This window comes from Paramacrobiotus metropolitanus, unplaced genomic scaffold (assembly GCF_019649055.1).
Source record: "Paramacrobiotus metropolitanus isolate TYO unplaced genomic scaffold, Prichtersi_v1.0 Parri_scaffold0000006, whole genome shotgun sequence".
Taxonomy (NCBI): Eukaryota; Metazoa; Tardigrada; class Eutardigrada; order Parachela; family Macrobiotidae; genus Paramacrobiotus; species Paramacrobiotus metropolitanus.
Genome location: NW_026570226.1, coordinates 1,544,367 through 1,559,984, shown reverse-complemented (window position 1 = coordinate 1,559,984; position 15,618 = coordinate 1,544,367). Strand labels below are relative to the sequence as shown.

At 42.5% G+C, this 15,618-nt stretch overlaps 1 protein-coding gene and 2 long non-coding RNA genes across 3 annotated transcripts; all 3 read left to right on the top strand.

Moving 5' to 3' along the window:
• The first annotated feature begins 8 nt into the window (after positions 1-8).
• Positions 9-4,385, top strand: LOC129581619 (uncharacterized). Its single transcript, XM_055472809.1, has 8 exons — positions 9-697; positions 833-1,289; positions 1,544-2,119; positions 2,190-2,487; positions 2,685-2,809; positions 2,886-3,078; positions 3,506-3,790; positions 3,858-4,385. Exons 1-8 carry the CDS (start codon positions 285-287, stop codon positions 4,031-4,033), a joined length of 2,523 nt encoding a protein of 840 aa, XP_055328784.1. The 5' UTR covers positions 9-284; the 3' UTR covers positions 4,034-4,385.
• A 347-nt stretch (positions 4,386-4,732) lies between these two features.
• Positions 4,733-8,306, top strand: LOC129582028 (uncharacterized). Its single transcript, XR_008689574.1, has 7 exons — positions 4,733-4,867; positions 4,989-5,121; positions 5,255-5,322; positions 5,411-5,647; positions 5,877-5,944; positions 6,192-6,357; positions 8,228-8,306. It is a non-coding gene; the product is annotated as an uncharacterized LOC129582028 (long non-coding RNA).
• Positions 8,307-9,551: 1,245 nt separating this feature from the next.
• Positions 9,552-10,931, top strand: LOC129582029 (uncharacterized). Its single transcript, XR_008689575.1, has 4 exons — positions 9,552-9,620; positions 9,686-9,817; positions 9,874-9,934; positions 10,389-10,931. It is a non-coding gene; the product is annotated as an uncharacterized LOC129582029 (long non-coding RNA).
• Positions 10,932-15,618: the final 4,687 nt, after the last annotated feature.

Sequence of the window (15,618 nt, the reverse complement as noted above, 5' to 3'; positions counted from 1 at the left end):
TGGTACGGTATATCGTTTTCATCAGTTTCGGCCACTTTCTGGAGTTTTGGTTTTCGACTTTCAAGAACTTTTTGGGCTATGATTTCTTGAGGTTTTGTAAATGTATTATTTTAGCAGAGAGGAAACCTATAGAATAGTTTCACAGTAACGAAAAGCTGGTTTTACAGCGGTAGGAAGGTGGTGCTTGCCATTAACAGTGGTTTATATCACAGTGCTTTGAATCAGAAACAAAGTGGATCGGAATCCCGAACACATTCTGTCTGGATCTTATGTAGTCTGTCATCATGGAGAATTCCTCGCGGATTGTACGGATTAATGAACAGCCCGTACATCCGCGGAATTCTTTTATACCCGCTAACCGACGCCGATACGGCCCGGGTAATCGCTTTCAGAACAGACATTCCTCGCAATCTCACAATGGATTCCCCTCTAATCGACCTCCACCGGCCAACAGCTACAGAAAAGAGGACGATAGTGATAAAGACCGGAAAGAACAAGAAGATGAGAAAAAAATTAATGCACATGTAAATACGGATCACGGAGAAGCGCGAACTGGTAGTGACGCGGCCGACGGGGAAATTCCGAATGAAGAAGTGAAGATCCACAGCGAAGAACCAGTCCAAACAGCAGAGAAACCAAAGGTTAATCTGGTGAACAAATTCAGAGTGGAAGGCATCAGCTATGCCGCCATGATAAAGTAAGTAATTTTGTCATGTAGTTGCTGTTGATTGATTATTAATGCGTGAAAGGAACATTTTAACTTTCAGTACAATATTTGTCGTGGCATTGATAACACTCACACTTACAATCATAACTTCGGTGCTTTCGTTAGGGGTGCTGCAAAGTCACCTCCACTGCGCGTTAGCAGTAATAAGGAGGATCAATTTCCTTCACTGTCTACCACTTTTCAAAGTAATGGAGTGAAACACGATCCAGCATCATTATCTCCGCCTAAGCTACAGCCACCTGTTGCCAAGTCAGTGTCGTCGTCTGCTGATGCGCTTAAAAAACCTACTTCCGGGAACTCGGATGAAAATGCCTCGGATATGACATCTCAAATGGCTGTCCCACAGGAAGAGACAATTGTAGAGCAAAAGACGATTGCAGCTGAACAACCTGAGGCATCTCCTAGTCGAGCAGCGTCGAAGGATACAGGCAAGGATAGCGATGTGGTTTCCGGTGATACGGAAACAGTCGCGGCAGATACTGAAAGCAGCTCGGACCAAAATGCTCAAACTGTGCCTACGGACGATTCTCAAAAGACTATTGTTGTTCCGGATGTGATACCGGTACGGCACGTAATTTTTCTCAGATTTTTGGAATATTTAGCTTAGTAACCGAAGAGCTTCAGATGGTTATGGAGCAGCTACTGCTGCTCACCATCTTAGAAAATTGAGTAATATATATGGATGCGGCACACGCTATTCTGTACACTATTCAATCCACAGCCATACTGGTACGGCTTGTCATCTGCTGTATGAATGAATTTATCAGTTTTTTTACGCTTGTCCAGTGTATCTACAGTGTTATTTCGGTTCTCTAGACGAGGCGACTTGCACCGCCTCCTAGTCGTCCGGCTTGGACCGGAAAGCTTCCGGCTTCCATAACAGCGAAGCCTGTTTCCAGTTCAGTTGTTGTGCCCATCTCGCAGCCGCAACCTCAGTCCACACCCTCAGATACATCTTCAGAAACCTTTGCTCAAATTTGTCCTCCCGAAAGCGCAATGCAGTCTGACCTTCATCAAAATGTCTCACAAACCGTACCGTCTACAGAAGACGTGATCACCGAGAAGAAAAGCAGTACCCCCTCTCCGGAATCTTTGTCGAACAGCGAGCACATTTCTAAGCCTAAAATGAACGGTTATTCTTATAATGCTGCCTATCGACCCCAGCAAGGCGAAGGTCCGCGCGGCACGAATCGTGCCTTTTATGGTAATGAGTATGACTTTGGTGGTTCCGCTGGCGCGGCCGACCGACGGGATTACTGGACGTATGGTGCAGAACACAGTCATGTTAGTCAAGGAAACTCGTACAGAAGAAGAGGCCAATTTGTTGACAGCAGTTCTGCGCTGCTAGGGATGGAGCATCAGCTGCCTAATCATCCCCCAAATGTTGCGCAGGTTTGCATTACGAATTTTGTCAAATTAAGATTGTTTTGGAGTGATTTATATGATTGTCTGCACTCTACAGTACTATCAACCTGTTACCGAAATTTGTACCCGAAATGGTCCTTTGCTGGTGAACACGTTGGTGTGTCCGGTTTATGAAGGCGACAGTGGGCAGCGTTTGCGCTCTCCAGCGACGCCTTTGGCTGGTGCAGCTTTATATGTGATCAAGTCTTTCTATTTCCCTACCCAGCTAACTGGGGTCGTGTTGGGGAAGAATGGGACAGCGATCCGGGAAGCACAGCAACAGTTCAGTTGCCAGATTTGGATAGATGAAGCGGACGAACCGCGCTGGCCGGGGCAGTCGTTGTTGCATTTCTACGGTACGGGGCCTACGTATTAGGGCTCTCTTATATTTTGTTTTTTTACTGCTTTAGCTTTCTTTATTCGCCTTACTTTATAAGACTTATTAAATGGTCAGCGCATGTTTTGTTTTTAAAGAATTTTGTTGGATTGAGCGTGAGCAGCTTGATACAAGTACGAGTATTGATATTTATCTGAAATTTGGTTTGAATTGAAGGTTTTGGGCAATGTGTTGATGGAGCTGTCGAGAAAATTCGATTACGTTTAGAAAAATGTGGTGGAGAGATGCAGGCTATTGCCGGGGTTCAGTCTGTGGACTTTTTGCGACCGTACATTCCTAGAGTATGTATTCAAAATCAGTAGCAAATGCGGTTTCCAGTAGTTTTAGCGTTAGTTTGAGCATGGTTTCTTTATGTAGCTGGAATTGGCGCTGGGAGTGACACTGCACGTTTTTGTGGCACATGTGGAGAAGAACGGGGTTGTTTTCCTCCAAATGCCCGGTAATCCGTCATTTTTGAGGTTATTGGACTTGGAAAAACGTTTGACGGCACACTGTTCGGATCAAACGTTAGCACCGTGTATTGATCCGCGTTCCAGTCCGCTGTTACCAGGTACTATGAACACCCGTCATCACTTCCCCTTTTAAGCATTTTGGTGAAATGAAAGGTTAAGCGGTACTGCTTGCTAACTGCTTAGATACCTGCCAGCATATGCAAGAAGTTAAGAATGGTAAAAATTGTAGTCCAATGGAACCGGCCAGCCTTAGGGCGATTAAAATTGTAAATTTCATAGTATTTATTGATGATGCTTCTACGTGTTACGTATGCGCTAAATTTACTTACAGATATGGACTACGAGTCTACGAGTACTTACATGATGACACTGTAGTGGTGCTGGTGGTACTTATTTGCTCATGTTTGGTTTCGGCTTTGTTTTGCTCACTTGTCAGGTGGTAACACATCACCAGAGCGTATATAGTAGTGGACGTACCATAAAAAATGGATAAGTTTTACTTTTATTACCATTCGTTTTTCATAGGATGTTTAGTGGCAGCGCCGACTTATGGCTTGGTCAGTGAGGCCATTTCCGCTTCGCCCTCAGAACTGATTTCTGGTGCTGACTCTTGTGATAATAGCAGTTCAGTGCGCTGGTTGCGCTCTGTGGTGATAGCGCCTGCTAATGCTGAAGGACGTCTTAGTTTGCGTTCCCTGGATCACGGTTTCACCTTTACTACAAACTGTAACAACGTCAAAGTTTTGCCGATGCAGTTCTGTGGAACACCTTGTCAAGCCATCGAATGTCGGGTTGTCCATGGAAAATACTGTAATTTTTTAAATTTTTGTGGAAATTTATTCCTACTTGTTATTGCTGAGACGCGCTACTTTTGCAGATGAAGATCGAGCTATTGCGGAGCAAGTCAGTCGAAGTGTCAGCAATAATGTGTTGCGACAATGGGTCAAAGTGCGTCAAGTTAGTACGATTATGGATTTTGATTTGTTGTTGGGGATGCAGTCAGAGGGGACAGAGGTGGCGGTTCCGGTTGTGGAGATGTGGATTGCACGATGAACTACTTACTATCAATTTTGGCTTTACGGTTCTTCGCAATTTGATATCTGCCGCTGGTTACGTTGGATTTGAATTGTCGTCGTTTCAGAGAGATTCTTGTCTTGTTATTAACTTCTGGACTGAATCACTAGCAAGTGCCTTTTAACAAGAAGTCTTTAGATATAGGTCAACGTTAATTGCTTAGTGAGAGATTTTGGGTTGTATGTTCGCTGCTGTCTTTTCATTCTTTGGTACAGTTTTACTAAATGCTTTATTTCCATGATTTTACATTATAATAATGTTTTTTATTGCTTTTTGTTTCTGTAAAAGTTCACACAAGTGATGTTAATAAAATTCTTTCGTAGTGCAGGGAGACATCTTATCTTTGGAAATCTACATAAACGCACTTCGGAACTTGCAAACCTACGCCCTTTATAGGAAGTGTCGCAAGGTGCTTTGATTTGTCTGGCCTATTATTACCAATCTTAGCAGTCCTTGGAGTAAAAAGATTGGGAACCGGGGCTGCTTTTTAAGAGGTTAGGGCCAACAATAAAGCCGACGATAGCGGCACTTTGGGAGGCATGGTGAAGCGCATAATCCGTATGACGTCATCCGTGTGCACGCATATGGTCCATCAGACATGGAGACAGACAGAAAGATAGCATGCTTTCGCTGACAGCGGACTGACGTGACTGAAGAACAGTCTGCCTGTCGATTAATCGAGTCCAGATCGGTGAACTCTCTTGAGCTCGAGCCAGTCTCGAATCTCGGGAAGAAACATTCGAATTTATGGTACTTGCTGCTGGCACTGATATCGGAGCTCCTTCTCTCGCTGTGTTACAATGGCTGTCATTGGTAATTTGTTACTTACTGATTTCCTAGTGTCAACTGACACAAACTCTATAAGGTAGTCTGGTAGTGTTTGATTTGTTTATGTGGATTCTGAAAAAAGGAATAGTTTTTTGACACGTCGTAGACTTGGAAGGACGGTTTTGTGCGAACGAAGGGATCGAATATGTGAGGACAGCGTTCGGTGCGCTTTTGCTGTTCGTTGGCTCAGCAGCCTGGCTACATTTGTAGGCTGCAGCCTGCATCGTATAAATCAAAATGTAAGTGAATACTACGGTGCCTTTCTTTTTAGTTCGAAGTGTTAGAGTTCTTATTAATTTTTGATCTGGGTGAGTTCATCGGGGTTTAGTTGTTGGCGCTTGGCTAAGACTTCCTATCTGTTCTTTGTTTCAGTCAGAACCCTATATACGGCATACCGCACTTGAGGTAGGAGGCTCGAGGGCCTCGAGGCGGACCTCGTGGTAAGGTTTCCAAAGATTGGCAGATTGTGCTGCAGTCTTTGTGCAATGTTCAACGTTGTAAAGCACTGTAAATAATTTTACATTGTAGACGTATTATTACGAAGTGTTCCTTAGCCTTCGTGGATTCGTGGATGCGGAATTGGTTCATGGTGGAGTTAAAGATGGTTGATAGATTGACAGCGGCTGGGTCATAGACGCTTCGGAGGCTGCAAAGTTCTTATCCGTATTGAATGAGTGAACACAACGCGGTTTGGCTAGTGACAACCAAAAGTTATCCCACCAGAGGTATGCCGTCATCTACAGCGAACCCAGTTGGGCGTTATTGGTAAGTTTTGGTTATCTTGTATTCTTATATTCTTGTCATAGAGTAATTTGAGTTGGTCGTTTCGTCACTTATGATGCTTAGAGCACAGGCCTGACAGTGTCAAATGAGAATTGTAGGTATGATTGTATAATAAGCGGAGATTGATTGAATCGCAATCTATATAATAACTATAAAGCCAAAGGTTTGAATTAATGGTCAGCTTATAACAGACAGTTGGCTCTATATACAGGTTCAACTGGAATGGGTGTAGTGGAGAATGGAGACTCGGTTTCCTCGTTGACGACGCCGACTATCAAGGTACGAAAAAAGTTGAATTTGTTTGTTACGGTCTGCAGGGAGGGTCACTGGGTTATGTATTAGCGGTGTGACTGTTGTAATACTGTATCAAGGAATGTTTGCAAATTTCTGCCCTGAAATGCTGTAGGGTATGCTGTAATGGAAACGCCGTATGTAAAACTCAGTAGCGACATGTCTTTTTATTGTTCTGTCTATATTCCGTTTATTGGGACCAGATTATGTAGTTTTTATTCATACTTCGTTGCAGCGTTATTTGGTTTGGTTGGGCATATTTTACTGTGAGATTGGGAAAGCAGCGACCGGGTGGAAGTATGTTTGACTTGGAGTATGTGTCTGTGTGAGCATGCTGTGGCGATCAATCAACTTGTGGAGACATACATCATGACGATGTCATATTTGGCTTATTATTACCGGTAGGTTAACTGACGCTGCTGATTTATTGCTGTTATGGTAATGACAAACAAGAGTTGTGGTGAAATTAATGAATTGTGCCGCACTCAAACGATCACGCCGTTTACTAGACAGTGGTAATGTCTGATAACTTTTGTTTTCATGAGATAATCAGGTTTGGCTTTCAGTTATGCTTGATGCGCTAAGCGGTATCTTCTATTGCGTAAAACAATTGCTAATTTATTTCACTAATGAATTAAGTATTTAGGACTGATAATAGCCTCAGTTTATCATAGAGTACGAAAAATGGTTATATTGCCGTAGATGTTATGAATTTCAGTCTGTGATGTGAAGTGAAATCAGAAATGCTGTCGACACGAACGTTTGATATTTGAGATAATTAATGCAGGGAAACCTGCTTGTATGTTTACTTAAGCGAGCGATTCCATTTGAAAAAGCGCTGCAGAATGGTTAAATATGGAAGATTCGTGCTGTTTTGGTATGGCTAGATTTGTGATGTTTGATTTCCACTCGGTATGCGTAGACGAAAATATTACTTACTGACATCCATCCATGAGACTTACGAGTTATCTGAGCTTAACTGACATGCTGACGTGAATGATGATATTTGGGATTTTCATTTGAGATTTACGTAAATTCTGTACTTTAGCAGAACATCAACAACTACTGCATAGCCGCGTAGTAGCCTAGTGGGGTGCATGATTTGAAAGATCTGTTCTGCGTAGTTAATACGCCTATTTATTCATTTATTATAATTGTGCGCCAGAACTTATGTTATGAGTATTTAAGGCTTGAACGCGTTTTTTGCCTGCCAGCCAGAGAAAAACCTTTATTGCGATGTACTACAGAATAGCTGATTATCTGTCCTGTTACGAAAAATTGCTGTTTTTTTTACTTATAGTTTATTGATAATGGTGGTAGTTGAAATTTTGCTTTTCAACTTCCTGTCTCTTGGTAAGTACTCGTAAGTTTTTATTTATTCGAATGCATTCAAATTCTCTCTGGCGTGAGGCTTTGCACTCTCTGCGGAGTGCGTAATTTTATGGGCATTTGTTTTAGCAGTTCGGTACGCTGAAAGTTTTCTGTATAATGAGTTAGACAAGTTTATATCTTACCTACAGTACTCTAGTGAGTTTGTTCTTTTAAGCCACGGACCACGGTTGCCACATATCTGTCATGAACGATTTATTTGCGCTTGCAGTTTTACACGTAGCGCTTGTGTGGTACATAATGCCCAAGGAAATGTTTCTGAAAGACGTTCGATACGTCTGCGGCACAACAGCCGAGGTCGAGAGAAAAAATTGTTGAACGAGTTTTTATTTGGATTGAAAACTAGTTACGGCCCTGTGATTTTCTGAAGATGCTTTGTGTCTTCAGTAAAGTACAGATAAAGAAAATCTACCGACTGGTTTTCTTCACTTGAGCAGCATTTGCACCTGGTTAATTTTCCACTCTTGATGCCGGTTTGAGATGGCTTCTGATCTGTGTCAATTGTCGACGACTCGACATCCGGCCATGCAGTTGCCTGCACTGTCGTGGGAGTTGTTACCTGGAAAATGCTCCCACCCATGTGCAGAAAATTTCATAACGGACATAGTTCATAGAAATGAAAAGTCGCCATAGTTTGGTAAATTGCTAGCCTTAATTTTGGCATACTGTACTTCTGCTCGAGTAGTACTTCTATTGTTCTACAAGACTACCCGCAACAGTTTGTTTTTTTAGATGTGCAGTTTTTGCATATTCATTTGGGCTGTTTTGCGATAACATTACAGACTGCATTGGTCTTCGAGTACTTACATTTCTTCTTTGCATTTTTTGTGTTCAGATAATTCTTTGTTTATTCTGAGTTTCAACGTTTTAGGTGTTTTTTAGGGCAACAACTCAAAGGCGGCCTGTGAAATAGTAGCTTGAAGGGCATTGTGGTAATCCTTATCCCCATGCGTTGCCGATTTTTATACTATTTTTCCTTTTTACCAAAAAAAGAGTAAGTAAAATATTTGGCGCGATAGCTGATTATTATTTTGTAATGTAGTATGCTGGATGCATGCAGTCGGTTGAACGTAAGTACAGTTAGGCTGTTATGTATTCGCTATACCGTATAATATCTATATGTATGTCTTGGTGCATCGAAGTGATTGAACACCATGCATTCGTAGTTCGTACCCGTACGGTATATTGTGCGTGTCGTTTGAGGCTATCCGCTATGGCAAATCGAGGCTGGCTGGCACTAGCGGAATTCTAGAGAAAATAAATGTTCTCTTGTCAGCCCACTTATTACCATTATTTTCTTTCACGTGAAAAGACAGTTTTGTCAGTGAAATGTATAAGAAATTTCCTTGTTTATGCTTGTTGAGCAACTTAAACGTAATTTGAGATCACGACTTGCGTTGCATGAAATGTCGCAAAGGATTACTGCCGTCGCTTGTCGTTGTGCGGCCGTAATACGTTCCCTCTGTAGTGCATGGCATGCTTGAATTTCTTGACACAAAAGGCCATATGATACAAAGCCGCGCTTGTCATGTCTAACGACTACGTGTAATCCATATTGCGCTGTTAATAATGACAAACTACATGATACGGCTTTCATAAATTTTCTCTCTTAACTGGAACTTTGTGGAAAAATCATTATTCTCGATCTGCTTTGCGCTTCATCTTTTTGGCAAACCATACTGGAAACAGTTAGCTTGAAAGGTTCATTAATCGTCGATTTTACTGATTGAGCTGCCGGTATTTAGATTTTGCTTCGTTTTACTTGAGGGTAAAATTTTCAAGACATCTATGATTTTTCGGCTGTTATTGTGGCGCAACAACGTAAACGCATGAGAATTTATTGGTCTGATTTTCGTTTGGATAAGTGCTTTTAGTATTGCCACTATTATTGCTCATTTTATTGCCCGTAGATTTTCGGTGGCGGTAGCGGGAGTTCCGACTTAGTTGAACAGTAGCAGCGCTGCGTAATGCATTTTGACATATTTGATTTATGAAGTGTTTCTAGTTCACTGTTAATTTTGCGTTAAGTGCTGTGTGGTAACGATGTGAAAGGTACCGGCTTATTTATTCGCACATACGTGCAGTAGGAATCAGCGTGGTAATGCATGTACGAACGTCGACCGATGTTGTCTACAACTGGTGAACATTTTAGGAGCAAGAACGATCGGTTGACCACATTAACCATATTTTGTTGCAGATCACAGGAGTTCCGCGAGAGTTAAGGCTGTCCGATCAATCCATATTATCGCTAACATAAAATGTGGAAATTTAACAAGTACGGTCTCATCGAACTGTGTACAAGCACGGTACAATATGTCACGGTGATGTTTCTCCTTTCAGCTGGATTGGCAAATGGTGTTGATGGATTAGACCGAATGAAAATTGGCCTGTCTTGAAGCGTACTGTCTGTTGTTTTATCGCTGCCTAATCGACAAGCTGGAAAGTTTAACTAACTGGCATTGTGGATGGTTTGTACGTGCCGCATTTGACGCTGCATATTCACAGTCGACTGACGAATGTATTTTCAGGATGGGTGTCTACCGGGCAACCGGAAATTCTTGCGCAAACCCCATAAGAGAAAATTAACAAGTACGTCGGCTCTCTTTCTCTTGGCAAGTTAGAAACGCGTCGCAGCGGTATGTATGTATACTTAACTTGGTCGTTTCGTTTGGGCCTGAACTTTTTCTTGTCTTCTTGCATTCGCCAATCATTGGCTGAATCAGCATGTGTTGAAATTTGCTTGGGAAATGCGGTTCTCTTCTACCACGTTGAGAAGTTTGTATTTTTCTTTGTCGTTGCAAATTGCTGGTGGCATATGTTTCTCAGCCTACGATGTGAGTTGAGCCATCTTTTCCGGCCCAAAGCAAACCGTATATTGAGCGCTATACATTGGTACATTGAGTTTCGGGCAGTGTGGACCACTGTACAGTGTAAAATTAGATAGTTTTCTGATATGAAAAATATTGAACATGGGCTTTGAGATCCAAATAATCGATTATATGCTTGGAATTATAATGCTTACGCTTGTGTTATGAATTTGCAGTGGATGTGCCGGTACGCGATTCACCTGGCGTTCCGGTGTGGTGGATTGGCGGAGCGGATCGGGAGCGGTATAAATCGATCATCGCTCTAACTATGAACTGGAAGCAATCCGGCCGGTATGTGTGTATTGTGTGTGAGCATGAGAAATGGGTAATAAATGGTAAGCGATTGATATAAATGGGGCTAATGCAGTTTGTATGCTGTTACTGCAAAAGTTAGTTGTTTATATTCTATTCCGTGTATGTGGATTGAAGTGTTGTGCATGCTGACGCACATTGGATGGTGTAAAATCTAATGGGAGAACGTATGCATTAAGCGCTGGGGCTGGTGTGTATTATCCTAGTTTCCATTTCCGGGAGAGGGACTCCCAGAGAGGAGAGAGAAGTCCTCTGTTTGCCTACCTGTGTTGGAGCATTTTAAGTGGTGCATAGGTAAGTTCCTTGGATTGACGAGTAAACAGTGTGTGAGCATGAATTGGCGGTACATTGAATTATGTTTTATTGGTTGGGATGTGTGCACTGTTTTCCACGATGCATATGCCAACTTGAGCGACTCGTTTTAAGGTAACCTTGTTATATGTGCGAGCATTTGGTGAAAAGCGCTTGCTTATATGGGGGCTTTGTAGTGGAGCGTGAGTGTAGCTGTGAGGAGAATAAATCAATAGTATGTTTGTGTCGTAAGATCAAATTTCTCGACAGAATGAATGGGAGACGTGTATATTGGCCATGCTCTTCTTTGGCCAAACGTCTTTGTAGTGAGAATGTAGTGTCGTAATTGACTAAGATGAGTGCTGCCATGGTACGGTACATTGCTACCTGGTGATTGTGTAGTTGAAAATATGAATTACTAAACGCACCGGCATGGTAGCAGTGAAGTTGGCTAGGAATGAGAATTCTCCCCCAGCATGGTGGTGTGGCATGAAGAGTTTGAACTAGAGCAAATACAGCACTTGCAGTCTATAGCGTTTGTTTGAAGAGGGCAATAAATCGTGTTTTCAACTTCATGGGTTGGAAACTGAGAGGATATTTTCAGTATTGAAGTGAAAATTATGGTTGCATCGGCTTGGGTTGTGCATGCGGCACTGTCTACTACTTGTAGTTAGTTTACTACACAGTCACACAATTAATAATGTGTTTCCTAAAAACGTTTTGACGTATAGAGGTAGAATTAGTTGCAGTATACCGGTGATTATCCAGTTTGAAGTTTCAAAACATAAGTAGAAGAATAAATATGTTAAGTTAAATATATGTTCTTGTTGATGTTCGCGTACAGGGAATCTGCAATAAATCTGCATGCATGTGTAGAGAACCGTTTGTTATCCAGTATTTGGGGTTTTAAATTTCGGCGATATTTTGTTCTGCAGAAAGCTATAAAATAACGTTTGCTATATTATAGCTGCAAATATTGTAGATGGTACTGTTATTTGTTGGTCGTTGGCTCGTTACTTCACTTTGGATTATTGTGATAGCGTATGACCATCGGGTATTGTACGTGGTTTTGAACGCGAAACTGAGAAGGTTGTGGTTGAATGCATTCTGGTGCAGTCTGGCACCGACAATTTTCCAAGTTGTGAACTTAAGTTGATTGGAAATGTAAAGAAAATATTGTCCAACCTGTTCCATTTACAAATTGAGTAGAACGTAGGGCTTATATAAAAGCTGGCTCGGCAGTACAACGTAACGACGTTTTCAATGCGTGCCGAGAAAGCTTGAAAGAGAGAGAGTTTGCGAGCGGAAGGAAAAAAAATCGATGTGTTGATATATGCCTGGCGTACATGTAGGCGCAAACGGGTACTATTTGGCAATATGGAAAGTTGAACAAATAACAGGTCCATTATACTGCCACAACTTAGACCAGTTATTCGGACATAGAGAAAAGGAGACTGCATGGTTGTTGTGTATGTGGATAGTGTGCACAGAGGCCTGCCGGCACTCAAGATTGGAAAATCGTTTGTTCAGCGAGAGCGACTGCATGGTAGTTTGACTGGTTCTGCGCCCATAGTTATGTGTCGGTGTGGTTGTTGAATATTCGGCGTTTGGGCTGGCGGAGTTTTATCTGTCGATAATAAGTTTTATAACTTGCCAGTCCGTCCTCTTCCTTTTACGCCGGCACACATATATGGATGGAAGCTATCCCTGATCTGATTCCCGCTTTGTCCCGTCCGCACAAGCATAGCTGACGGTGGTATAGCGTCCCGGGCGGGCAGACTAACTAGCCCATGTCGGCGTCAGTGCAGAATCGTTAGTACATGTTTGCCTGGGTTGGGATGATGATGGCTGTGTTGTGTGTGCGTGCGCGAGCGCAACTGGATCGATGGCAAAATGAAAGGAAAATTTCATCAATAGTTGGGACTGTGTTGTACCAATAGTGCAGCGATCGGCCTCTCTTCCCTTCTCGTTGTGTGTGGAGGAGAATGGTATGGCAATTTACGGGCCTTTTCGATAAGATCGTTTTTCCTGTAGTGCTAATATAATCAACGCTGAGCGACCATATCAGGCCGCGCGCAAGATTTCCGACGGCGGTAGAATGTCGCGAAACCCTTTTGATTTGGAGAATGTACAGTCGGCGATTGACCGTTGCACGGAAAAGGTAGAATCTCTTGCCAATGGGTAGCTCATGGGTGCCGACATCTGGGTGGCAGAAGTTTCAGGTATTCGGGACCCCTATTCCTGATGCCGGTATTCTGAGACTTGAACCGGTATGTAGATTTGATTTGTTGCGGTAGTTAAGAATTTCTTTCGTCAAGTCGTATGAGAAACGGCACTCAAATTACTAGCAAATAATGTAATTTATTTTTTAATTTTATAAGATCAAAATAAATACTGAGTTGAGTTCGTTTAGTTTAAATCTTTGCGTTAGTGCTCATGTCCGGTTGATCATAACTTTAAAATAACAATTGATAGTATGATAATTGTGTTTATCATTAATTTTATATTTTTCCTCGGTGCAAATTGCACACGTTATGCTCTCATAATTTTGCCATGTTCATTACCCAGCTTTTTCGGAAACCTTGGTGATGTCGTTGGCATATGCGTTTTGATAGCACTATTACTAACTGGTTACATGTTATTATGACGACATTGTGTAAACCTGATGGTTAATGTGAATTTGGGAACTGGATAACTAGGCGCAGCGGGACGGTGGAAGCGGCGTTCAGTGTAGTAATCGCGTTAGTTTAGATACCGCAGCATGTGTGCGCCTGGTGGCGATGGGTGTGCGGTATCGCAGTGTGTGTTTGAGCTGCTGCGTTTGGGTAGTTACATCTATGCGGGCCAAGAAATTAACCTGAAACTTGGCCTTTGTTGAAGCACTTGTGCGTTCTCCTTTTAAAAGCAATCAAAATCTGTTGTGTAACATGTGGATGACGTCAAGCGGGGTGAAAAATGTAAGTAGAAGCGACACAGTGTACAGTCGTTTTGGGCCACTGGCATATAGAGTAGACGCTAGTTAGATGTACGCACACACACATCTGTGTATGTTCCCATGAAAGACTTGGGAATAGGCTGTTGTGATGTGGAATAGGCCGGCGATGATTGGGATTCTGCATATGTGCACAGTGCACATATAGACGTGGCTAATCGATAATGTGGCATGGTTAGTGGAACATAAGGGGTGCCGTACAGGAAATTACACACTACCAGCCGGGAAAAAGTGCTGATGGAAACCATTCGCAGACAATTGTGGAAACGCCGTTGTCTGTTGGGCTGGTTAATGTTTGTTACACAATAATCGTATTGGGAAAGTCGAAAAATTGCTGCCGAAATTGACAACTTGTCTGATTGGCATCAATGATTGTTGTTCAGGTTAATTACATCAACAGGCGAACAATAAAGTGTGTTTAGAATTTTTGTAGTACGTATGCCATTAATTTTGTAATTTTCGCCCATATCACGTTTTGATTGGTGGTAGCTGCATCCGGGATTAGACAAACATGATGGAAACTCGGATTTCATAAATGGATAACTAACAGAACCGTTTCATTGATTTGCAAATGTTGGCAGTCTGGTTGCGACGGAAAGAAAAAGTTCGAAGCTGGGTTCAACCTTGAGAGTTGATTGGAAGGGTGGATCAGCGTTTCTCATCGGTGGAATCAATTATGAGTGAATAACAGCAGCTGCAGACACAGATGTACCTACTCATCGTGTGTACCGGCGGCGAACTGAATAGGACCGGTAATTATGGCTCGATCCTGCGCAGTGCATGTTTGAGTCAGCCATGTTTGATCAAACGTTGCAAGTTGAGTAAAAAGAACAAGATGCTTGCTTTGACTCATGGGTACGGTGGTGCACGGTAAGTGGTGTGTTTTTTCGGCCGTTTTGAAAAAGAACTGTATTGAGTTGCTGATTGACTAGTTTGCGGGAAGCTGTGTACGGTGATTGTCAGTTGTCAAGATATTTGGGCTCGACTGATGAAAATGAGCAGTGATTCGGTATGACAGTTTTGACGCCTGTATCTGTCGACTGCGTTGTAGGATAGTGTGGAAAATGGTGAAAGTGAAAAATTGGTTTCTTCCTGGAGATTAAGCGCCGATTTTTTGGGTTCATGGGATAATCGAACGGTTTTTTATTACTTTTTACAGGGAGCGATTTGTGCCGATTGTGGAAAATGCGGATGGAATCGGTCCGTTATGGGAATGGATTGCGCCTGCGTTGTAGTCAGTAGGCCTGAGAATTTGACTCAAACCGAAGCCATTATTATCGGTGAGCAAAGTTTCAGGTTTATTGGCTGACGTCAGAGCGGCATTGTTCGGTGTGTTTGTGGAGGGAAAGTGCATTCTCATAGCTGAATGTGTGTATGAGTGTCAGCAATTATTGTTGGCGGTGTTGGATCAACCCGGCGTCCGCATTCATGGGCGTTTTCCGCGCAAAGAAATCGAATTTCGTCGTGTTATGTTCGCTCGCCCGATCGCAAAAGGTGCTGGTAGTTCGCGTTATCGTCGTTTTAGATTTCGATCGGGTAAAACATGTCACTGGAAATGCATGATTGTAAATCGGGAGTTTGATGGTAAAACGCCGAGTCGATCAGCTCACTGATTATCCAGTACATTAGTAGACGTTATTGTTGTGTATTGGACCAGGGCAAGTTGGTTTTTTCGTTTAGTCAATGGAGAGGTTGGACGCGATATGAACTGTTTATCGATAGGTGCTATGTCGGGCTCGAGTTGGATGATTTATTGAATTAGTGCCGCCTGCGTTATGCTTTTTTCTATTCAGAAATTGCCATAACATAGA

Excerpts from the sequence above, each read along its gene's own strand:
- LOC129581619 (XM_055472809.1), top strand. The coding sequence starts at position 285 with ATGGAGAATTCCTCGCGGATTGTACGGATTAATGAACAGCCCGTACAT. Across the intron at positions 2,120-2,189 it reads ATCCCCCAAATGTTGCGCAG|TACTATCAACCTGTTACCGA; the intron begins GTTTGCATTACG and ends TGCACTCTACAG. Across the intron at positions 2,488-2,684 it reads GTCGTTGTTGCATTTCTACG|GTTTTGGGCAATGTGTTGAT; the intron begins GTACGGGGCCTA and ends TTTGAATTGAAG.